Source organism: Malaclemys terrapin, chromosome 25 (genome assembly GCF_027887155.1).
Source record: "Malaclemys terrapin pileata isolate rMalTer1 chromosome 25, rMalTer1.hap1, whole genome shotgun sequence".
Taxonomy (NCBI): Eukaryota; Metazoa; Chordata; order Testudines; family Emydidae; genus Malaclemys; species Malaclemys terrapin.
In genome coordinates this window covers 15589436-15613279 of record NC_071529.1, presented here as the reverse complement: position 1 = coordinate 15613279, position 23844 = coordinate 15589436, and the positions used below count along the sequence as shown (strand labels likewise).

The 23844-nt window shown below is 61.4% G+C and overlaps 1 protein-coding gene across 5 annotated transcripts in view; it reads left to right on the top strand.

Moving 5' to 3' along the window:
- The window catches only part of STAT3 (signal transducer and activator of transcription 3), a 295156-nt gene extending 272657 nt beyond the window's left edge, over nt 1-22499 (top strand). For 4 of the 5 annotated variants that reach the window (XM_054014229.1, XM_054014226.1, XM_054014228.1 and 1 more), the window contains 23 exons: nt 7473-7619; nt 8776-8920; nt 10130-10228; nt 10819-10914; nt 11026-11107; nt 11797-11891; nt 12632-12783; nt 13254-13412; nt 13555-13647; nt 14634-14693; nt 15001-15030; nt 15143-15236; nt 15353-15400; nt 15794-15877; nt 16351-16449; nt 17092-17227; nt 17684-17736; nt 17812-17906; nt 18835-18974; nt 19390-19605; nt 19861-19903; nt 20336-20448; nt 20665-22499. In XM_054014229.1, the coding sequence (XP_053870204.1) occupies nt 7492-7619; nt 8776-8920; nt 10130-10228; nt 10819-10914; nt 11026-11107; nt 11797-11891; nt 12632-12783; nt 13254-13412; nt 13555-13647; nt 14634-14693; nt 15001-15030; nt 15143-15236; nt 15353-15400; nt 15794-15877; nt 16351-16449; nt 17092-17227; nt 17684-17736; nt 17812-17906; nt 18835-18974; nt 19390-19605; nt 19861-19903; nt 20336-20448; nt 20665-20720 (2316 nt within the window). In that variant the 5' untranslated portion in view covers nt 7473-7491 and the 3' untranslated portion in view covers nt 20721-22499. The remainder of the gene's footprint in view (nt 1-7472; nt 7620-8775; nt 8921-10129; nt 10229-10818; nt 10915-11025; nt 11108-11796; nt 11892-12631; nt 12784-13253; nt 13413-13554; nt 13648-14633; nt 14694-15000; nt 15031-15142; nt 15237-15352; nt 15401-15793; nt 15878-16350; nt 16450-17091; nt 17228-17683; nt 17737-17811; nt 17907-18834; nt 18975-19389; nt 19606-19860; nt 19904-20335; nt 20449-20664) is intronic. The other variant, XM_054014227.1, reaches the window with a different exon arrangement.
- The last annotated feature ends 1345 nt before the right edge of the window (nt 22500-23844 follow it).

Sequence of the window (23844 nt, the reverse complement as noted above, 5' to 3'; positions counted from 1 at the left end):
CATTCCAGCCAATTCCGCTCCCCGGATGCCGAACGTCGCCGGGAGGATCCTCTGCTGGCCGGCGGGCTTCGCCGGGGGGATCCCCTGCTGGCCGGGGGGGTCACGGCGCCCTCGGTATTTGCTGGGCTCCTCCCCACCCTTCCCCTAGGCATAGGAAGGAGGGGTCTCGGGAAGCCCTCAGCAGCCGGCTGACCACTCCCAGCTGGGACAGACACTGGTGCCTGCGCTGCATTTGCCAGGCTGCTTCCCTGAGACACAGGGATCAGTTCATTCGCGCGATCTTCCGCCTCCAGCTGGGCAATGAGCTGTTCTTTGGTGAGCCTCCCAATGCGCAGCCGCCTCTGCTTGCACAGCTCCACCAGGTCGCTCTTAAGCCGCTTGGCATACATCTTCCTGCTGCCCACTCACCGGCCTGTGTGCTCACAGCTCCCCACAGTTCCCAGGGGGACCCCTAGTGTGCCAGCCCTTCTCGAGGTCACCGCCTCTCTGCCAGGGTCGAGCTGCAGACTCCTCCGCCCCTGGGACCACTCGCTGCGATTCCCTCGGGGGACCCTGTTACTGCAAAAGTCCTTCTCGCTGGTCACACACTCCCAGGGGTAATAACGGTCTCTCTCTCACTCTTCAGCACGCCTGGTCCCCGTCAATCCCCCTTCGTTTTACTGCTCCCCAGTCACTTACTGCAGGAAGCGCCGAGGAAGCGCCGTCCACGGGGTGCAGTAGATCCCACCGCTGCCACCAGTTGTCACGGAGTATTGGGGGACTCAGGGCCCTGCACCCCCGGCTTCCTGCAATTCACCATGACTCTCAGCCAGCCAGTAAAGCAGAAGGTTTATTTGGATGACAGGAATACAGTCCAAGACAGGTCTTGCAGGCACAGACAACAGGGACCCCCTCAGTTAGGTCCATCTTGGGGTCCCCGGGCATCCAAGCCCAGCCCCCCTTGGGAGGTCAGAGCCATCTATGCCCCCCAGCCCTCTCTCCCTGCCTGCTTCCAGCACTCTGCCTTCAGCGACCCCTCCCACAGCCTTTGTTCAGTTTCCCGGGCTAAGGAGTCGCCTCCCCTTCAACCCCTTCCTGGGTTCTCATGTTACACACTCAGGTATGCGCCCTCGGGCGCCCTCGGGCAGATCCCATCCTGCAATGCAGACTATCCCAGAACACTCCCCTGTCAGCATTCACAGACCACCGTGAGAACAGGCCCAGTTCGTCACAGGTGTGCTCTCTAGACGCCTGTTTTGCGTAAGAACTCAGTCTGGGCTTTATTACAATGCACAGTGTTTAGCTGTTTGGTTTTACTTGTTTAAGGATCAGGCCTCAGGGCTTGGCCACAGACTGGTTGTGGACAGGCCACCTAGGGGTAAACTTTCCCCAAGTAGCTTCATGTCCCGGATGCCTCCATTTGACCCCTGTTCGGCTCCGAGGCGCTGAGCTTCGCAAGCGTGCAGCAGTTTTGCTAATCGGCACGTGACTGCAGGGTCCGGCGCCCGAGTAGGCAGAGGAGGGAAAACAGTCTGATTACTGTGAAACTGCAGCTTGGGTAAGTTTCTCTTTCTTCAGATTGAGGCCTTTGGCTGCTGCTAAAACAGAAGCAGAGAGAAGCAGCTGTTCTCACTCTGGGCTGATGTGTGTGATTTGTGCTTCCTCATCCCGCTGAACCGCTCCTTCGCCTGCAGGCGTCTAAGCTCAGAGCTGGCTTCAGGGCTTGCAGAAATCCACCCTGAACTGCTGGGGTGGCTGGGGGGTTTCCCCATCTCTAACTCCAATGACTTTTGGAGGGTGGCAAATGCAGGGAGTGAGTCAGGGCATGTGATGGGATCTTGGATGCTTCCTGTAACCTCTCTCCCACCCCCAAAATCAGGCTTTCCCGACTGTCCGCTTCTCCCGTTGCTTTCCCGTGGGGTTACCTGCCCTGGGCTTCCCCCGCAGTTATTTACTGTCACTGAAGCCATAGGGCCTGGCTGCCCTCTGGCACAGAGTGGGAGTGACCCAGCGAGCGAGGGAATGGTCCCCTGTTTCTCCAGGCTGTGACCCCCCGCATTGCCCCTCGCTCTGCCCCTGGCCTGTCACAGGGAGGCTGAACTGCAGTTATTGCAATGCCAGCCCACCTGCCGCTGTCTCTCTTCCCCCACTTCTGGCCTGAGCTCCTGAACTGACACAGCGTGCGACTTTCAGATCTCACCCCGACACTTCACAGGCTGCAACATTGGTTAAAAAGCAAAATTACCCTTGACAAGGTTCACTCAGCTGAACTTTAGCGGTGGCTGGTTGCGCTCAGCTGACCTTTAGTGGTGACTGAATTTGCTCACACCTTCCCAGCGTTGCAGATTGTCCGGTGAACAAGCCACGGTTTCCCCTGCTAGTTTTCATTTGATTCCCATTGACACACATGGAATAAACCCAAGAGTTATTTCTTCCTCGTTTCTGTTGTGGTTCCTGGCAGTCCCCGCCTCCCGCACTTACTGTAAGTTGAGCGTAGCTCATTCCTTGCACTGGTTCTGGAGAGAAACCAGAGACGAGAATCAAGATAGAGTCTGGTTTTGGGACAGGGTGTGCATTGGCATCCTGCTGAAGTCCCGTAACTGGCTGCTCCAGGTGAAGGTAGGGAGCCTACCGAAAATGTTGTGTTGCATGGAGAGAGCCGGGTCTTGCCAAAAACATCTCCCACACAGGGGATAGTTTGGGGCTGGCTTCGCTCTAGGGAGATTTGCAGGGCGATGGGAGCAGTGTGGGAGCTGAATGGACGAGTGCTCCACTTCCAGACTTTTCTGCCTGATGGGTTCACTCCTCGGTTCAAAGTGCTGGGAAGGGCTCAGGGTGTGGGTGGGGTGGGGGATATGGTGTGCAATGTAAGTACCGGTTGGTGCAAAGGGCTCCGCTGCAGTTCTCTGCCTTCCTAACCAAGGCTTCCTGTGGCGCCGTGATCCCGCAGGCACGACTCTACAGGATCAGACGCTAGGAGCTTGGGTCCCGATTCAGCAAATACTTTAAGCAGCTTGTGTGTTAAGTACTTTGCTGAATCGGGGCCATAGCCATTTAACTGTTGGTCTCTCTCCTCAGGGTTTGGCTCTGAGGGGCGCTGTGCAGCACACGGGCTAGGCTGCATGTCTGTGGCTCTTCAGAATTGCTTCTGGGGTGTCCTGTGTGTCCCGCTGGGGTGAAGTTCACCCTGTGCACAGAGCTAGCAACAGGCCTGTGCACCACAGAAATCCCACTCACCTGGCGTGTGGCCCTGCAACTGCCCCTCTGCCCAGGGCTGAGTTCCCCCGTTGGGTCCAGGTCGTGTGGATATTGTGTTGTGAGCTGATCTGTGTCTTCTCAGCCTCTCCATGGTCAACCTGCGCTCGGAGGGTTTACTAGGAGTCCGAATCTTGCTCGTCTGGCTAACACCAGCGCTGAGGCAGGTGGGGGAATTAAACCTTTGCAGGCAGGGGAATGGGGGGACGGTTAGAACCTGAAATTCTTCAGCACTTGCGACAGACGAAGCTGGGTTATCGGTGCTCTGAGCTGGGTTAGCTGCTTGCGTTTCTTTCTTACTCCTCTCTGTGCTCGGTGGCCACCTCAGGTTGCAAGAGGAGACGGTGGTGTCTGCTCACCAGGAGTCGTTCACCCTGGTGTTAACGTGCGTCCTGGGAAAGCCGACAAGCCATGTAATGTCATGAGGGGTGCTGGTGAGTTTATATGGGGGGAGGAGAATCTTCCTGAGGACAGCACACACCCACTGTCCGCCCAGCACATCCCCCAGTGACGTGGTTTTCGTCTGTGGTTCCCTCTTCCTTTGCCTAGACCAAGGCTGTGGCATGAGCAGAGTTTGTCCTGGGAATCCCAAGCCCGAGCCACCGGGTACTGTCCTCTGGTGCTGCATATAGAGGGGCTGCATCCGTGCACGTCTTGGGTCACTGCCCTGGAGCCATCCTGACCGTTGGCTGCAGGTAGCAATCCCAGAGCAGCTTTGCTGAACGGGAGCCCGAGGGGTCCCTGAGGCACGTGCCTCGCCCAGAAAGATGAGCAGTCCCACCCCGCTCAGCCGAGTGCGTCGGCCTGGGCCGCGCCACTGCCTTGGAACGGGGGGGCCCCGAGCGCGTCGGCCTGGGCCGCGCCACTGCCTTGAAACGGGGGGGCCCCGAGCGCGTCGTCCTGGGCCGCGCCGCTGCCTTGGAACGGGGGGGGGGGGCGAGCACGTCGGCCTGGGCCGCGCCACTGCCTTGAAACAGGGGGGCCCCGAGCGCGTCGTCCTGGGCCGCGCCACTGCCTTGAAACGGGGGGGGGGGGTCGAGCACGTCGTCCTGGGCCGCGCCACTGCCTTGAAACGGGGGGGGGGGTCGAGCACATCGTCCTGGGCCGCGCCACTGCCTTGAAACAGGGGGGCCCCGAGCGCGTCGTCCTGGGCCGCGCCACTGCCTTGAAACGGGGGGGGGGGGGGGTCGAGCACATCGTCCTGGGCCGCGCCACTGCCTTGAAACAGGGGGGCCCCGAGCGCGTCGTCCTGGGCCGCGCCACTGCCTTGAAACGGGGGGGGGGCGAGCGCGTCGGCCTGGGCCGCGCCGCTGCCTTGAAACGGGGGGGGCCCGAGCGCGTGCTTAGGGCTCTGCTGAATCCGGAGCAGAAAGTGGGGCACCTAACAGGTGGATGGCTTTCCCCAGAAGCGTTGCATGCCCATGAAGTCAGTCAGGCCTCCACTACTTATCTAGGCTCCTAACTGACAGCTGCGGCTGTTCCGTTCCACGTCCTGGAAACGTGAACTCCCGTGTCTGCCTGCAGCCTCCTGGTGCTCTCCCCGAGGAGCACGTTAGACTCTGTTCCCTAGACTCCCATTGTGCCAGGGCTGGTGTCTGGGCAGATCCTGTGTGTGGTGGCAGCCGGGCCGGGCTGGGCCATTCCCCGCTGGGGCCCTTAGCTGCATGGGAGACGCAGTTACGAAGGGAGCCGGCATACGCTTCTGTTCTGTTATCAGCACCGATAACTGGCTGGCTGCCGTTCGGCAGCAGTCGTCGCGGTTATGCCGCTTCCTGTGGCTTGTTCATGCTTTAATAAACAGACATCTACCATGGCCCTGCCTAGCCGCTCGCCAGAGAAAAGCGCTTCCTTCCACCCCACCCCCGGGTAAGTAGAAGATAGGAAATAGTCGGTGCCCTTTCCAATTCTAAGAGCGCACATAAGCTGTGTGGAACGGGGCTTGTCTTTGGGATCCGGAGCCGTGTCAGTGGCTGGGGATACAACTCCATGATTGTTACTGAAACCAGCTCTTTCTCAAAAGGTGCTTGGCTCTGGCCCAAGGCAGGACAGTTTTATTGCGTGTAGGAAATGGCTCACCAGGGAGACTTGTACTTTTGCTTTCTGTGTTAATGAACTGAAATGGTGTCTGGCCAGCCCAGCGCACTCGAGTGAAAACACTCCAACTGCCCAGAGAAGTAGCTGTTGTGTTAACGAGAAGACAGGCAAAAGGGACAGGTGGGCAGAGCGACAGGCCAGGGGCTCTCGAACGGAGCCCTGGAGACCCCTGTGGATGAGATGTGTAGTGGGTCTTAGGGACCTCACTGGAAAATCAATGTCCTGGGGTCTTGTACTCAGTGGTATCAAACTAATCCTGAGCAAAGGCCTGGGAGCCGCCTCTCTCCATGCACTTCCCTGCTGCTGGTGGGCGGGTGGACAAATAGATGCAGTTGTGTCCTGGCAGCAGAAAGGAGGGGGCAGCAGACGTGCCCTAACAGGATGCTCTAACTTCTTGTTTGATTTTTCTCATCACTTTGCCCTCGTTAACCTTCTAACCTCAGCATTGACCAGAGCCAGGCTCTCGGTGAGAGAACGCTAGCCGGGGGGTGTGTCTGCCACCGGGGACTGGAGAGCGAAGCCGGGCTTGTGCCACGGCATCGAGCTCCCGAAAACCAGCATGTGCGAGGCCCCCGTGTTGCAGGGTGAATTTCACTCCTGCGCAGGGGCTGGCATGGGCTATGCAGGAAGGGCTGAGAGGGGAGCGTGGGCTGACTCTGCACCAGGGTGAATTTTAACCTTCAAAGTCTAGCTGCCCTAGTGCGCTGTTCACTCTGGCAGCTCATTGGAGACCAATTTTCTTTCCAGTTGCGGATGTACCCTAGGGCAGATGGGTCAGAAGATAGGTCATCGGGTTTGTCTGTTATTCCTGAGGCGTCTCTAAATCCCCTAGTCCGAGCACTTGGTCCTACCTCTGTTCAGTGTGTCCTGGGCACTTTCATTCCTTCAGCGTCCCCTGCTGAGTGTGGCACAGCGCCTTTCCGTGAGCATCCGGCAGGCTGTTCCCGCTAGCCTGTTACCCGGCCCATAGCGGCTCGCCCTGGTGCCCCAGATCCGCAGGATCGGCGCTACACCCCAGCTTTTGGTCAGGTTCATGGAGAATCCACGCAGTGTGCCAGACCCCTGGGGGGCCCCTCTACCTTCAGGACAGGCCACGCTGGGCTGCAGCCCCCCGCTTCGCCCTGTGAGCTCCGCTCAGCAAGCCCCCGGAGGCAGACTCCTGGGACGGACACGCCCGCCCCGCCGGTGCCTCGGCAGGTATTGACACCTCAGGAATCCTGGCTTGCGAATGCTGTCTGGGGACTTGCAGTGCTGCAGTCCGGTTAGCTCAGAGAAGTGAAGGGTAAAGCAGAGTCCGTTCTGCTCCGCCCAGAGCAATTCACCAGCCAAGCTGTCGGGAAGCATCTTCAGGCTCCCTGTCAGCTGCCAGGTGCAAGGGCTCCTGCTTCTCCTCACCCCTCTCCGTCCTTTGTTCTCCACCCGGGGTCTCTGCTGAGTGGGAGCTGGGAGTCCTTATTTCTCTGGGCCCTTGGTTGATCTGGGTCAGTTTCAGCCCGTTTTAAAATAACTCATTCCGGGCAGACAGCAAAGTCTGTTAGTCTGCCCTGAGAGCAAACATCCTCCTTCCCCACCCCCACCCCCAACAGAAGTGCAAAATGGGGAAACTGAGGCATGCACAGGATTCATAGAAACACTTCTGGCAATTCCCACTTCATGGCCCGTGCCTGGGGGAGGTGCTCAGCGCAGACCGTTCTGCGGCATGTCGGGGGAGTTATTTTTGTCTCCTGTGGGGGGGAGGGGCGATAACAAAGACAGGAACGTCTCTGAAAATGGGGAAGACCGGGTCCGTTCTCTTTCTGCTGAATTCAGAAATGGCTGAGGGGATTTCCATCAGCCTTAAAGAAGACTGAGCTTTGGGCTCAGATCAAGCACGGGAGATGCCACCCTTCCAGGCGGCCCACCCCATGGGCGAGGAGCCTGGCAAAACGGGGTGTGCGCGTGTGTGTGTGTGTGTGTGTGTGTGTGTATATCTGACTGGGACCCACCCCACAGGCCTGTGATGACCCCACCGTGCGCGTCCGAGCGTGTCGCAGACGCCCGCAGGAGTCGTTCCCCGGTGAACTAAGACGTGCCCCTGCAGCCCGCAGGCAGCCCCCTGCAGCTCCGTGTCCCTGCGGCTCTGACTGTTCTCTGTGTGTTGCCAGGTGTCCCGAGTCCACCGAGATGGCGCAATGGAATCAGCTGCAGCAGTTGGACACGCGGTACCTGGAGCAGCTGCATCAGCTCTATAGTGACAGCTTCCCCATGGAGCTCAGGCAGTTCCTGGCGCCCTGGATCGAAAGCCAGGACTGGTAAGTCCTCGTGCAGCGCCGGCGTCGGGCGTCAGTCTGCCTGCTCCAGGGCATGAGCCAGCCTACAGCGCATGGGGGTCCGGCAGGGACTTACCTGGGGACGGCTATCCCGTAACAGCAGCAGCTGGGGGCGGGAGACTGCACTAGGTGGGCACCTGGCCTGGCAATCAGGGCTTTGGAGCTGGGCTGCGGCTCCGCTCCAGCTCCAGGCAAAAACCTGCAGCTCCACTGCTCCGGAGCTGCTCCGGGCTCCGCGCCAAAGCCCTGCTGGCAATTCCTCTCTTCCAAACCTTCTGCGCTTCGGCTGCTGTTGCCAAATGGAGCGTCTGCGTTTTGGCCTGCTGGGGCTGTCTGGCTGACGCTCTAACCGGGGCCGATACTAGGTGCCATTGAAGTCATGCCCGGTGGGTTTCAGGCTGCCTGGCCCTAGCGCTTAGCCCTTTGCACAGGGTGAATCTGGCCCTTGCTGAGCGTCTCTCCTAGAACCGGAGCTGGGGGAGGGATTTGCAAACACTAGCACTTCCCCTCCCCTCGCTCACCTGCATCACTGGCTGACCTGATGCTGCCAAGGTGGTGAACGTTGGTGTGCATCACACCTGCAGGCAGGTAGGGCAGGCCAGGTGCATGGTGCTGGAGACAGACGGGAGCACTTTGAATGGTGGATTTGACATTACACATTGCAAGCGGGTCCAGGATTGGGCGCTGGGTCTTGAAGACTCTCCCCGTGGCGGGAGGCGGAGGGTACCGATGCAGAGCGCGTACTGAGCTCGCAAAGACTGGCTCGGGCCAAGCTGTCAGTGGCAGCCTAAAAACGGCCCCGTAGAATTTGCACGCACGGCTGCTGCATGAGTGAGCCTGGCCTGCACGCACGGATGAGCAGGTTTCTGCAGCACTCGACTCAAGTGTGCAGACGCCGCCTCGTGCTCTCACCGGGGCTTTCTTAGGGGGCCCTCGCCGGGCAGCTAGGTGCCCAGGGGTCACGTCCCAGCAGGGAGCCTGGTCCTGCCCTCGCTGTGCCCATGGGAGTCGTCCTGGGCTAAGGCTGGGGTGGGCAGAGTGGGGCCGGTGCTGGTGCACGGACTGTTCCTACCCCCCTCCTTGCATCTGTGCTGCGAGTTGATTTCAATCCCGCCTCTCTGCCATCCCTCCCCGGCAGGGCATACGCTGCCAGCAAGGAGTCCCACGCCACGCTGGTGTTCCACAACCTGCTGGGGGAGATCGATCAGCAGTACAGCCGCTTCCTGCAGGAATCCAACGTCCTCTACCAGCACAACCTGCGCAGGATCAAACAGTTCCTGCAGGTGGGTGCCGTGCAGCCGGGAGGCGGGGGGAGCCACAGCTCTGGAGTCAGTAGCACGGGTGGCAGGGTGGGGCGCATGGGGGGAGAGGCTCGGCCTCCTAACCTAGCACTGCTCTCCTACGCGGTGGCGTCTCTCGCGCTCAGATGCGGCGGGGTTCTCAGCCCGGCTGGCTAGCGAAGGACGCTCCGATTGCTTCCCTGACCTCGGGACCCATGAAACTTACAGGCTCGACTCTCCCTTAGGCCCTGTCTAGCTGCACCATGTAGCCACACAACAAGCCACTGCTGGGCCCTTTGCACGGGGCTGTCGCCCCTTCAGGTAGGGCGTCCCCGGCCGGCGTCTCGCTCGGTAGCAATGCCGAAGCAGCAGCTCCACCTCAGCATCGCCTTCCCTCGGGGCTCTGGCAGCAGCCGTCTCGGGTCAGCGCCTGACCCCAGCCAGGCCTGTCTCCGAGTCAGAGCTCGGCATCTCCTCCCAGCCAGCCCCCAGCCTCCCCCCTTTACACCTCCCCCCAAGCCTATTGCCGCTGTGTCCGGGTAGGACTGACCGAGCCCCCAGCAGCTCGTTAACCCTTTCCTGGCTGTTGCAGGGTTCAGACGCCCTGTTGTGGCCCCTGTATCGCGGTAGGACTGCCCACAGGAGGGTTTGCACCAGTGTAGCTGTGCTGGTCACCCTCCTGCCTCCCGGTGACATGGCTCTGCTGGTCCAACATAGTCGGGCCCCTCCGTGCTGCTGTGAGAATGGGGCCAGGGCTGCTGTTTGAGCTGGGGGCATGCCCCAGGCCTTACTGAGACTGGGGGTCAAGACTCCTGGGTTCTAATCCCAACTCTGACAATGATTCCCTCTGTGACCAGGTCACTTCCCGGGGAAACTGAGGCACAGGGTGGGGGGCTTGGCAGGTTCTACCAACTGCTTGTAAAATGCACTTGTGGATCGTCTGTGTCCAGGGAAGCACCGGCAGCTCATGCTGGACTCTGCAAAACTGAGACGAATCCACTCGCTATTTTAGGCAGGTGTTTTTGAGGGAGAAAACCTCAGCCTAGCAGGTCGTGATTCCCAGTTCCCGTTAAACCCCTCAGCGGTTCCCCGAACGGCTTTGAAACGCTCGGCCTTTGCCCTAGGCTTGCCAATCTGTCGCTGTCGTCACCTGCTCAGTGTTGGTTGGATGTTTTGTTTGTCTCCTGTCCCCCTCTCCGAAAACACATATAGAGCAGGTACCTGGAAAAGCCAATGGAAATCGCCCGGATTGTGGCTCGGTGTCTCTGGGAAGAAACTCGCTTGCTCCAGACAGCTGCAACCGCGGCCCAGGTGAGAGCTGGGGGGGAGGGCTCCAGCTCTTCACTGAGGCAGTTCCCTGCCAGACGCTCCCTCCGGCCCTGATGTAGAACAGGTCTACGCGCCCTTTGGGCGGAAGTGGGGTGTCGGTGGTACCAGAGGCCTTGTGGGATATGAGGGGCCGTTTGCAGGATCAGTCAGGACGGGGGCCATGTTAGCGCAGTGTGCGTGGAAAGCGGCGAGTTTCCAGCAGTGCAGGATGCCAACGAATGGCCTTTGGCTGCTGTCGCTTGTGTGCTAGGTAGGGCCCTGTGTCACTTCCCTCCCGGTCTGTGCATCCACCTGTCATCTTCCCTCGTCTGTGCTCAGCTTGTCACGCTGGGTGGCAGAGAGAGCGGCAGGGCGGGGGTGGGGGCATCTGCTAAGCTCCAGGGCCCCTGAGCCACAATCCCAGGACTCAACGCTGCTGGTTTGATTCGTGGGGGGGGAGGCAAATCTGCTTGCAAAGCCCCGAGCCAAGAGGCCAGAGTGCCCGAGCTCCCTAGCAGCGCAAGTGGCTCCCCCGCGGGCAGACGGTATTTCTGCAGGGTCTCCCAAACGCCCCTCTTGTTTTCCCCTTGCAGCAAGGCGGGCAGGCGTCCCACCCCACGGCCGCCGTGGTGACGGAGAAGCAGCAGATGCTGGAGCAGCATCTACAGGACGTGAGGAAGCGGGTGCAGGTAGGTCAGCCCAGCTGCCCCGGGACCGGCCCTGGGGATCCCCACCCCTGGCCCTGCTGAGTGCGTTTGAACCCCTGTCCCTGAAGTGACCCCCGACCCCTGGCCTTGCAGGATCTGGAGCAAAAGATGAAGGTGGTGGAGAATCTCCAGGACGACTTCGACTTCAACTACAAGACGCTGAAAAGCCAAGGAGGTAAAGGGGGAAGCGCCTGTCTGGAGGGGAACGTTCTGGGAGGTGTGACCTGGCGGGGCCCAGCCTGGCATTCCTCCCAGCGAGGGCGAGGACAGGGCACCGGCCTGCAACTCGGGAGACCCCAGTTCTATTCCTGGCTCCGTCACAGACCCCCTGTGACTTGGGGCAGTCGCTCAGTCTGTGCGCCTCGGCCGGCCCGTGGGGGTGGGGGGATCGTGCTCTGCGCCTCGGCCCAGCCCAGCCCGGCGTGATGGTCGTGCTCTGGGCCTCAGCGTGTGGCGGGGGTCCCGGCCCGGCGTGACGGTCGCTGTCTGGGCTTCAGCCCCCCAGGCAGTGGGGATCCCGGTGCTGACCGGGGGTGTGAGGATAAATGTCTGAGAGGTTGGGGGTGGTCTGCTACTCCCATGTTGGGGGGCCGGACGGGGGTGTGGGAACAATTTGGGGGGGGTGCTGAGAGCTATTGAACCAAACTGTAAACGCTGCACATGATGGAAAGCTCCTCAAGCCGGGGGGGTGGCAGCCAGTACCCCGAGTTCCAGCCCCTCTGGGGCTGGAGAGAGGGAGAGTTAAAACCAAAAGCCCAGCACCTTCTGCTGGGCGGGGGCTGTTTGAGCAGGGAGCTGGGAGGACGTTGGGAGAGGGCTGGGGTGGGTGCGTGTGGTGAGTAACTCGCTCGTCTCCCCACCCAGATATGCAGGATCTGAACGGAAACAATCAGTCTGTGACGCGGCAAAAGATGCAGCAGCTGGAACAGATGCTGACCGCGCTGGACCAAATGCGCAGAGTACAGTGCTCCCTTCCCCTGGCTTCCGTCTGCCCTCGGCTCAGCCTCCCCTCCCCCCCCCCGCTTGCCAAAGCGCCCGGGCGGGTCCCTCTCGGGCGCCAAACTGGCTGTGTCTTGTCTTAGGCCCGGGTAGAAAAGACCGGAGGGAGCTCCTGCCTCTGTCAGCAAGTGGTCTCGTGCTGACGAGCAGTTGGGCTGCGTAGCAGGACGCTCCCGTCCTGTCCATGCGCACACGCGATCTCGCTAACCCAGTGCAGGCGCTTTCAGACCTACCCACCCCGACTTCTGCTGATTTTGTTTGAAAGCGAAAAGCCCCCACCCAAGGGTGTGCAGTGGCTGAACTAAATCCCCTTCCCAGCTGCTGTGTGTTTGTGGTGCACCCCGTGTGCAGAGAGCAGCCCGGGGCCAGACCCCCCAAAGGGCTCTGCTCCCATGTAGGCACCATGACGTGGCCAGAACAGAGCTTGGCAGGTTGGGAGCTGGGAAATCTGGCCTCACCTCTGGGCACTGAGCACTTGAACATTTGTCCCTAAATTCAGTGTCGGGGTGCTCCGATACCACGGTGAGGGGCTTGATAGAAGGACTGGCTAGAACAGAACACGTGCGCAGAGCCGCTGGAGAAGCCACTGGTGCCGACAGAGCTGCAGGTGCCTTGCAGGGGCCCCTTCAGTTTAAGGATCTAGATCTTGCAGGGATCGGAGGGGTTCGGCGACACCTGACTGTCTTGTTCCCTCGATTAGGGGATTGTGAGCGAACTGGCTGGGCTGCTGTCGGCCATGGAGTACGTGCAGAAGACACTGGCAGACGAGGAACTGGCTGACTGGAAGAGAAGGCAGCAAATTGCCTGTATTGGGGGCCCTCCCAACATCTGCCTGGATCGCCTGGAAAACTGGTGAGAACCCGTGAGCCCCCCCCCCCCACGGCCTGTTCCCATTAGTGCTCCCCACCGAGAGCTGGCTGGGTGCTGCTCGGATCCCAAGTAGGGCTTTACTTCAAAGCACCAGGAACGGCTCTCTGTCCCACCTGGCCGAATAGTCCCCAGTGTTTCCCCAGCCCAAAGGTGCCCTGTACCAGCCGGAAGAATTAATGGGGTTTGATTCACCTGTCAAATCCAATCCTTTGCCCCAGCCGGCTGGTGTGATCTTGCAAGGTGGCTGTGAAGACTCCGGGCCCTGCCCTGGCCACTAGTGAGCAATTTACAGAGTTCTCCTTCGTTCCCGTGCAGTCTGGGGGGACAGATACCAAGCAGGGAGCCAGGAGTCGCCCCTCTGCTGACAGCAGATTGCCGGTGCTCAGGACAGGAGTAGGCTGAACTAGTGAGAGGTGCTCTCAGCTGGCTAACTCGGCTCCCCCCTCCTCTAGGATCACGTCCCTCGCAGAGTCCCAGCTTCAGACACGGCAGCAGATCAAGAAGCTAGAGGAACTGCAGCAGAAAGTCTCCTACAAAGGAGACCCGATCGTCCAGCACCGGCCCATGTTGGAGGAGAGGATCGTGGAGCTGTTCAGGAATCTAATGAAAAGGTACCGTGGGCCCTTCCCGGGTCACGAGGACAAAGAGCTGCTCCCGCTGACCCTGTGCGTGTCCGGGAGCAGCTATCGCAGGGATGAGGCTGGCAGTGTGGGCGTGTCTGAGCATGACGCTCCATGTGCTCTCGTCCCGCAGCGCCTTCGTGGTGGAGAGGCAGCCCTGCATGCCCATGCACCCGGATCGCCCCCTGGTCATCAAAACCGGCGTGCAGTTCACCACCAAAGTCAGGTGAGGCTTGGTTTGTGCTGGGGGAGCTCCAGGGGCGCTGTCGAGGTGGGGAGGCCAAACGCGCGGCCACTGTTAGTGTGCATCCGGAGAGTCCTTTCGCTCCTTTGTTTGGTTGGAGCACGTCCGTGCTGCCAGGGTGGGGAATCGGGCCCGAATGCCCGGCCCTGGGTGGCAGTCCTGCAGGCACAGACCAGTTGCTGGTGCAGCACCAGCTGCTCTGTTCCCGGAGACCCTGCGGGTTCTTGTTCCTCCGTCCTGCAGCCAGGGCTGGTGGGAGGACGTGGCGAGCGCTCCTGCATCCGCTGCTGGTCGCAGTTCTGCCTCGACCGATCTCTTGGGAAGCGGTGCCTCTGCCGGCCGATGTGCCTGGCTCCTGTCAGTGTTCCCCTGGCCCTTTCTGCTCCGTCACGTTGGAACGCTGAGCAGCATGACCCCAGCCCCTGGGTCTGGGGCAAAGGCCGGGCCCGGTGCGGTGGTGTCATCCAGCAGCTGGCGTAGGAGCGCCTAGAGTGGGGAGGGACAGGCGTGAGATCGAGAGCCGGGGGCTCCCAAGTACTGATCCCAGTTCTGCCGGGGGCCCACCACGTGCCCTCGGACCAGTCCCTTCCCTGGTCAGATCCCCAGCTGGGAGCTGTCCCCTGAGTGCATGGGGGTGCAGGGAGGGGTGCTAACAGCCAGATCCTCGGAGCACCCGCAGCTCCCAGCACACTCGACAGCGGCTGCGAGGGCTGGTGCTCTGGGAATGGGGTTCTGGTCTCCCGGAAGCGGAGACATCCCTGGCCCTTTGCCGGGGAGCCTTCGTGGGCATGGCGCCACGCTGCGCGTTGTGCGCAGCGGTGTGGCCAGGGAAGTGCGCGCTGCTCTGCTGGTTTAAGTGGTGCTTCAACCTCCTGCGATTCTCCCGGGATGCTCGGCTCATTGCTGCCAGCAAAGGCTGCTCTGGCGTCCAAGTGGCTCGTGCTGAAATGCCTGCTGCCTTCCGACAGGTTACTCGTCAAGTTCCCTGAGCTGAACTACCAGCTGAAGATTAAAGTTTGCATTGACAAGTGAGTATCGCGCTCTGGGCTGGGGTGGAGTCGCTGAACAAAGGGGCAAGCCGAGGCCATGGGCTCTGCCCGGGCACCAGCCTCTCCTGGGGGAATCCAGCACGAGCGAGGGCTCCGTGGGCACGGGGGAGGGAACGTGGCCCTCGTTCGGGTGCCCTTTGGGTGCTGGGGTCAGAGGGCACATGAGCTGTCCGCACCAAGTCAGGGCCCCTTGGGAGCTGCAGTGCCCACCTGGGTGGGGGGATGTAAATGGGACGTGCCCTCCACTCCGGAGCGAACCAACACTGCGCCTCTCTCTCCTCTGCAGGGACTCTGGTGACGTTGCCGCGCTCCGGGGGTAAGTGGAGCCAATGCGTCTCGTCTTTCTCCGTCCCCGATGTGCGCGTTGTCCTGCCCCCTGCGCTGTTGCTGGGCTCTGGGGAGTCCTAACCGTCCTTCTCCCCCTCCAGGTCCCGGAAGTTTAACATCCTGGGAACGAACACCAAGGTCATGAACATGGAGGAGTCGAACAACGGCAGCCTGTCGGCGGAGTTCAAGCACCTGGTGGGTAGCTGGCCTGGGCCCCGGCCCCGTAGCTGGCCTGGGCCCCGGCCCCGTAGCTGGCCTGGGCCCCGGCCCCGTAGCTGGCCTGGACTTTAGCTTGTCCCTTCTCTTTGCAGACGCTGCGGGAGCAGAGGTGCGGCAACGGGGGCAGAGCCAACTGCGACGTGAGTGTCCGAGCCTGCGTGCGTGGCCAGAGATGCGGCCTGGGGGGCCCTGAAGGAGACCCCTCTGGTCCCCTCCCTCTGGGCTGGGAGAGCTCCCACCAGTCCCTCCCCCTGGGCGGCCCCTCCAGAGCTCACTGTGGAGTTCTCTTCTCCAGACTGTCTGTAGGGAAGGCAAAGCCACACCACAGTGGGCCCCTGCAAAAGGGGTCAAGCCTGAGTACCCGCAGGGCATCTGGGGTGAATGGGCCGCTGCTGGCCTCGCTGTGCCCAGGTGCCGGCCCACTGGCGCCCATGCGGCTCTGTGACCCAGAGCAGCGCCTGGTCTGTCGGCCGCCAGGCCCACAGGGGTGCGGGGGAAGCCGGTGTCCTCTGAACATCCTGTCGCACTCCCAGGCCTCCCTGATCGTCACGGAGGAGCTGCACCTCATCACCTTCGAGACCGAGGTCTATCACCAGGGCCTGAAGATCGACCTGGAGGTGAGTCCTGTGGGAATCGCTGCCGGGCGGAGCTTCCCGCCCCCGCTGCCCCCAGCGGGAGCAGTAGGGGGTCGCCCAGCCCAGCTGGGAAGGTGCTGCCGGCTTCCCCCTCAGGTAAGCGGCCTGCTTCTCCGATGGCTTGTCCAGGCCTGTGGGAGCAAAGGCCCCTCCTGTGGGAACACAGAGCATTAGTCAGAGCGCCGTCTCTCTCCTCGATCGCTGCCTTCGCGAGGCTCCCAGGAGGAGACGGGCGAGGGGAGCCAGGACGCTGCTGTGGCCTTAGCACTGGGTGAAGCCGCTCCTGGCAGGGAGAGCACGCTAGAGACGAGGCTGCGCTCGCATTGGGGACCCATGGCAGGGCGCAGCCAGACAGCTCGGCTTGCAGAACGCTGTAGGGCCTGGGGCGGGAGATGGGGCCGGGGCAGGCGGTGTCCGCAGGGGCCTAAGGAAACAACCGTGTCTCGTCTCTCTAGACCCACTCGCTGCCCGTCGTGGTCATCTCCAACATCTGCCAGATGCCCAACGCCTGGGCGTCCATCCTGTGGTACAACATGCTGACAAACAACCCCAAGGTACGTGCCCGGCCTGCCCAGCGGTGCCCGGCCTGCCCAGCGGTGTCCTGCCCGCCGCGTGGCCCCTGAGGGGCTACCCCGAGAGCATCTAGCTGCCTGGGCCTGACCGCTCCAGGTCAGACTCGTGTGAAACATCCGCCGAACCCAAGTCTGTGCGCCGCATGTCGGCAGCACTTTGAGTGGGCGTGCTGGGCCCGGGGGATGCATGGCTGGCCTGCCTGAGCCCGGTCACTTGTACGAGGGCAGAGTGCACTGGTCTGTCGCGTGGTCGGTGGCCGCAGCCTGGGGCTGGAGCCGTAGGAACCCCCTGTAATGGGGACTGGGCTAGGATCTAGAGGGCCCAGCTGAGATCGGGGGCCCTGGTGCTGCACATAGACAGTGACAGTCCCTGCCTCAGCGCTTCCCAGCCACCCAGACGAGGCAGAGAGGAGAAGAGGGGAAACTGAGTCACGGCAAGAGGCAGTTGTTGGCCTCAGGTCTCGTGCGCAGGTGGTAGAAGCGCTGCCCACAGGACGGCCCCCTGTCAAAGGAGGCTGGGGGCCGGGCTGGGCAGCGTCCCCCTGTGGGCTGACCGCTGCAAGCTGGTGCGTTTCCCGGCGTCTGTCGGCGTCGCCCACGGGGAGGTTTCGTTTCCTCCCACAGAACGTGAACTTCTTCACCAAGCCCCCGATCGGCACGTGGGACCAGGTGGCCGAGGTTCTGAGCTGGCAGTTCTCCTCCACCACCAAGCGGGGGCTCAGCATCGAACAGCTGACCACGCTGGCCGAGAAACTCCTAGGTAACCTGCCCTGCCCGTGGATTCTAAACCCCTTAGGCAGGCGGGCTCTCATGAGGGGTGTGGGCTCTGTCCCTGGGCTAGGGGGATGCTGTACCAATGCTTCGGGACCCAGGCAGCAAGTGCGAGAGAGAGGGGCTTGTGGCTGGCGTCCTTCCAGCCGGGGAGAGCTGGGTGTTGGTGTGTGTGGGGGGTGAAACTCAGCAGGAGACCCAGGCCCCGGTGAGCCTGGCCTGCCCTGCCCGGGCGGCTCTCAAGACATGGCAGGGTCCCTGCCAAGTGACGCAGGCCGAAGGCAGAGGCTGAGTTTGTTCCCGGCCTGACTCGCTAGCCGGGAGCGCGGCGGCAGCAGTGTGGCGTGTGGGGCTCTGGGGTCGGGCTCGGTTCAGGGACCTGTGGAAAACCTGTTTGTTAAGGAAATCTCTCCAGTGCTAACGACCTGCTCTGCTCCCACCCTAGGGCCAGGTGTCAACTACTCCGGCTGCCAGATCACGTGGGCCAAGTTCTGCAAGGTGAGAACTGCCCCGTGCCCCACCCCACGTGCCCCTCCCCGGCCTGCGCTGACCTGGCCTCTCTCTCCTCCACAGGAAAACATGGCCAGCAAAGGGTTTTCCTTCTGGGTCTGGCTGGACAACATCATCGACCTGGTGAAGAAATACATCCTGGCGCTGTGGAACGAAGGGTGAGCTGTGGCCACAAGCCCTGGGGGGGGCCTGGGTCCTGGGGACGGAGGGGCTGAGACAGGAGCTGTAAGGTGGCGGTGGGGGTCTATGACTCCTGAAGCCTGGGACGTTTTCCCTAACGCCAGCCCCTGTGAGCTCCCCTGGGCTCTGAGCCATGCTGGGGCCCTTGGCCATTACTGAACTTTGTTTCAGGAGCTGATGAGATTAGAAATGGGGGGTGCACGCTTTACTGGGGGGGTGGGGGGCATTGGCCCTGGGAACAGCTCAGCCAGGGCTGCGGTGCAGGCTTTGAACCAGGACTGGGGTCTCTCCCTGAAACGTGCCCTAGCTCCGCTCCACGCTGTAGGCTAGATGCTGGAGCCGGGTGGGATTTCTGGCCTGCGCGGTGCCGGTCAGCCCGGGGGCTCAGATGGTCCTTTCTGGACTGAGCGCTGGGAAGCTCTGCAGCCGACGTCAGGCCCTCAGGACACGCGAGCCGGCCCGTTAGCCCTGGCAGTGTGGCCCTGTGTATCAGATTGGCAGCCCATTCTGAGGATGCACGTGGGGGCTGGACCACGGCTCCCTCCTTCCCTCCCGGCCGCGGCACTGGCTGCATGGTGACAACTCTCAGGAAGAACCGTTCTGTGGTCAATGGATCTGTCTCGGCCAACGCCCCGGGGCAAATCAGTCCCTGGAGAAAGTTCCTCTCCTAGTCGCTTCAGATCATCCTCAGGCCCCCTGGCACCGCGCCTAGCAACCATCCACAGCAGCGGGGCAAGGGATCCCTTCCGCCACTAACGCGCAGCCCCAGCCGTGGCTGGTGGGTCCGGTCCTGCAGTCGCTGTGCCAGTGGGTCTGGTCCTGTGGCCGCAGGGCTCGGGAGGTGGGGGCAGGAGCCGGCGATAGAGCCGATCGCCATGTTGCTCAGCGCTGTCTCCCCTCTGCCAGGTACATCATGGGGTTCATCAGCAAGGAGCGGGAGCGCGCCATCCTGAGCACCAAGCCGCCAGGCACCTTCCTACTGCGGTTCAGCGAGAGCAGCAAGGAGGGGGGCATCACCTTCACCTGGGTGGAGAAGGACATCAGCGGTACGGAGCTCGTAGGGCCGGTCGCCGAGCCGGGGGGAGTCGCGTGGGCCCGTTACTGTGGAGCAAGTTGCTCATGATCTTAGCGCGTCTTTGCCCTGCCCTGCCATCAACTCTGCCACCCAGCAGTCGGCCAGGGTCACGGGGGCTTGAACCCCGCTCTCAGAGTCCCCGGCCAGCGCTCTAAACACTGCCCCTCCTTCCCCCCGACCGGTCACATGAGCCGTGCTGAGCACCTGGTGCTGCCAGGAACGGGGGGTGTTCTGCACCTCCCCGGAACCTGCATCCCCGGGCTCCGTGCCCAGAACCTGCCTCTCGTGCGCCGCTGGGTGGGCTGTCTCTGTTCCTGGTGGTTCTGCGGGGCGTTTCCCAAGGGAGCCAGGGACGGGCCCACATGAAACGCTGCCTCCTCCTCCAGGGAAAACCCAGATCCAGTCCGTGGAGCCGTATACCAAGCAGCAGCTCAACAGCATGTCGTTTGCGGAAATCATCATGGGCTACAAAATCATGGATGCCACCAACATCCTGGTCTCGCCCCTGGTCTACCTGTACCCAGACATCCCCAAGGAGGAAGCCTTTGGCAAATACTGTCGCCCGGAGAGCCAGGAGCACCCTGAAGCTACGGACTCAGGTAGTCGTTGACATTCCGCCCCTGCTGTCTCTGGCCAGTGGCTGGCGGGAGCTCTGCAGAGCGGGAGCGTCGGGGAGATCCGGCAGCCGCTAACGACCAGCGTCATGATGGCAGGGAGCTGCCTCCCTGCCTGGAGTGATGCTTCCTGTGCTCGTGGGTAGAGAAGCCGGCCCGTCTGCGGCTGGCCGGGTATCCCCAGAGCGGGGCCAACTGGGCTGGGACAGACGGTGTTCAACTAACCTGCTCTTCTCCCCACAGGCACTGCGCCATACCTGAAGACCAAGTTCATCTGTGTCACCCCGTAAGTGTTCTCCGAGGAGGCTGCTGCCTGGGGGTGTCTGAGCACAGGGTTGCGCTGCTCCGTAGGGGCCACGACAGACTGTGAGAGCCAGACTCTGTTGTGTTCTGGTGCAGCGAGCCCAAGATCCGGCCCTGTTGGGCTGGGTGCTGTGCAGATGCCCCGTCCCAAGGAGCTCAGAGACTCGTCGGCTCAGCCCTGCAGGGGGATGGGGGGGGGTTGTCTCCCCATTTTGGAGAAGTGGGACCCAAAGGCACAGGGTCACCCAGGAAGTGGGCGCAGAGCTGGGAATTGATCCTTCCCGTGTGCGAGCCCCCGTCCCACACAGGCCCAGCTCCGTCCAGCACTAGGCAGCCCCGCTGCAGCGGTGATGGCCACAGCTCTCGGCCTCTCATGGCTTCTCTTGTACTGTCTCCCTCCCCACCCCCGCTACAGAACAACCTGCAGCAACACCATCGACCTGCCCATGTCCCCGCGCACGCTGGACTCGCTCATGCAGTTTGGCAATAACAGCGAGGGAGCGGAGGCCAATGCAGGAGGCCAGTTTGGTAAGTGGGCAATGCCTGGCCCCCTCAGTGCCCCCGGGCGAGGGGCCTCCGATCACTTAGAGCCGGCAGGGGACTCCGGGTCTGGTGCCAGCCCCCTCCAAGAGCCCAGGCTCACCTTAGACCCTTCCCGGCCTGGTGCCTCCCCAGCTGGGAGAGCCGTGTTGTGTCTAGGGGCTCCCCCCATCTGACTGGCCCCTGTCCCTCCTTTCCCTGCAGAGTCTCTGACCTTCGACATGGAGCTGACTCCGGAGTGTGCTGCCTCGCCCATGTGAGGGCCACGCGCCCTGCTCCGCGTCTCGACAACTCTCGCTTCCCGGCTCCAAGTCATTCCCTCGTCCTGCTAGGTCATGCGTTCGCTCCGTGCCCCAGAGCGTCCCCGGGCTGCTCCCTGGGGAGAGACGTCGGCCTGGGGGGTCCCAATCAGCTCGCGGCTGTCTAACCGGAGCACCCAGCCGGCGCTCGGAGGTGGTGCCAGGGGGCTGGGGGGAGGGAACCTTTTTTTTCTATTTCCTTCCATAACAAACGTTTTCTGCTCGATCAAGTGCCTGTTAGCATCTGACTGCCGCCTCCATGCGTGCAAAGTGCTTTCCAGACCTCCTGCGGCGCTGCCAGACGCCCCTTTCCCAGCTCGTCCCTCGCTAACGTCCAAATCCCCCCAGGATTTCAACCAACAGCCGCTGCTTTGAGGCAGCCGGGAAAGGAGCCTGGGAACCCGGCAGTCCTAACACCAAGAGCTTTAGCTAGTCGGCGTAGGGGTGAGGAGTGCAGAGAACGCGCCGGGCTGATCTGACTCGGGCTCTAGCCCGCGTCGAACGATGGGGCTGCCAAGCGACTTCCCCCAAAGGCAGGTTATCCCAGAGGGGTTGTGCCTCCCGGGAGGCACTTGGTTCTGGGCTCCAGGAAAGGCCGGAGGCTGGGCTGGGCGGGACTGGCCGTCAGCCCAGGTGCCCCGACCAATCTGTCTCCAACGTGGGGAGCGGTTGTCCTGGCCCCTTAGCTGGAGTCGACCGCGAATGGCGCGGTTCAGCTCCTTGCCCGTCTGCCAGGGCTCAGGTTAGACCCAGCATTGGCGATGAGCAAGCCAGACACCCACCTCCCGCTCCAGGCAGCCCCCTGGAAATCGGCCTGCCCTGTGTGCCGGGGCTGCGGGGGGATCTCCAGCGAGCAAGACAATCGTTCTCTCTCTGGTGAACCAGATCCACATACTGGCTGCCGTCCCCATGCTCCCTGATCCCACGCAGCTGGGTCCTTCCTCCAGGTGGTCACTGCAGTGACAGTGGGGTGCCCTCGGTTACCGCTCCGCTCTCTGGTGTAACCCAACTGCCCCCCATCCCTGCCCCGGCTGCTGGGCCCCGAATCAAACGCAGTGTCCTTGGCGCTCTCCAGCCAGAGTTGAAACCCCACAGACCTGCAGGGCCTGCTGGCGCCAGTTCTCCGCGGCCTGCCAGCCCCAGTCCCGTGGGGCTGAGAGCAGAAACACACAGTGGCAGGCTAAACACACCTGGGGGGCTTTGCCCTTCGTTTCAGTCTGAGGTTGTTTTTTCAGCGATAAGCTAGCAGGCTGGATGGCCTAGGAGAGTCAGCAGCCAGCGGTGCGGGGTGAGGGCTGCAGGAGGAAAGCTAACGACTCTTCTAGCCTCTGCCGGAAACGTGCCAAATGGCCAGCAAAGTGTTGTGGGTCAGAGAAGGTGGATCTCCTGCGTGGAGCCTGGGTCGCCCTGCAGCGAGGCCGGGCGACTGTATGAAGCCATTACACACAGACAGTTCTACGCTGTACGTAACCAAGCGCCATGCTTTGAATGTCTCAGGCTTAATGGATCACAGTATTGAATCAGCACGCGCTGCTGGTGGGCGAGGGGAGCGGGGGTGCAGAGCAAGAACCGTCTGCATTTTCCAGTGTGGTCTAAACCCAGGCTTCTAGACGCTTGTGGGTGTTTCCTTTTCTTAACCCAGAAGCCTGGAGAAGCCCCAGGCCAGGGCGGCAGCAAGCGCCCGTTCTGAGCTGCTGCTCCAGGCCCTACACCATGGGCAGCCTTTGCACGGGGCTAGCGCTCTGCACTAGCGCACGGCGTGGGCTCACGCTCACTGAACTGGCCCTTTGGTGCAGACCTAGGTGCTCAGATGAGGTGAATACGGTTTGCTGACCCGGGTTTATTTCTTAACACAATAGCCGCCTCCTTCCACCTTCCCCCCCCCCCCCCCCCTGCCTCTCTGCTTCTCCATGATCCAGCCGCCTCGGGCCTGTACGTCCCCTAGTGACGCTCAATACTGTAAAGATTTTATTTTTTGTATATTTTATTGCTGTATTTACAGGCTTTAACTTTCTCCTAAATAAAGGTGCTAAAGCAACAGTGCGCTCCAGCTGGATTCATCTCTAAGCAGTCACTCAAACTCTGTCGGGTTAAATGCAAAAACCAGGGGCAATAAGAACGGCCAGACTGCGTCAGACCAATGGTCCATCTACCCCAGTCTCCTGTCGGCTAGCAAAGCCCAGTGCCCGGTGCTTCAAAGGGAATTACTAGAACAGGATAACTTTATCGAGGGATCCTTCCCGTCAGCCAGTCCCAGCTTCTGGTAAACAGGCGGAGGGGACACCCAGAGCATGAGGTTGTGTCCCTGACTGTCTTGGCTAATAGCCATTGGTGGACCTGTCCTCCATGAATTTAGCTAGTTCTCTTTTTGAACTCTTATCATTGTGGCCTTCACAACATGTCCTGGCAGAGTTCCCCAGATGATGGCGCAGTGCCTGACGTACTTCGGTCTGTTTTAAACCTGCTGCTATTAATTTCACTGTCTGACCCCTGGTTCTTGTGGTATGTGAAGGGTAAAGAACACTTCCTCCACGCAAGTCAGTTTAGAGACCTCTCTCATATCCCCCTGTAGCTGTTTCTTTTCCAAGCTGAACAGTCCCCGTCTTTTCAGTCTCTCCTCAGAGAGAAGCTGTTCCGTACTCGTAGGCATTTTTGTAACCTTAGAAATGTAAAAGGTTCAGAGAAGGTGTGACGAACTGGGACTGTTCTTACTGTGGTCTGTGACTGCTGACAGGGGAGTGTGGCTAGGATAGTCTGCATTGGCGGATGGGAGACTGGCCGATGGAGAATACCTGAGCATGTAACGTGAGAACCCAGGAAGGGGTTAGAGGCCAAGTGACACCTTTGCCCGGGAAACTGAACAAAGCCTGTGGGAGGGGTCGCTGAAGGCAGAGTTTTCAGAAGCTGGCTGGAGAGATGGCTGGGAGGCAGATGGGGCTCTGACCTCCCAAGGGGCTAGGGTGCCCTGGGACCCCAAGATGGACCCAACTGAGGGGGGTCCTGTTGTCTGTGCCTGCAAGACCTGTCTTGGACTGTGTTCCTGTCTAAATAAACCTTCTGCTTTACTGGCTGGCTGAGAGTCATG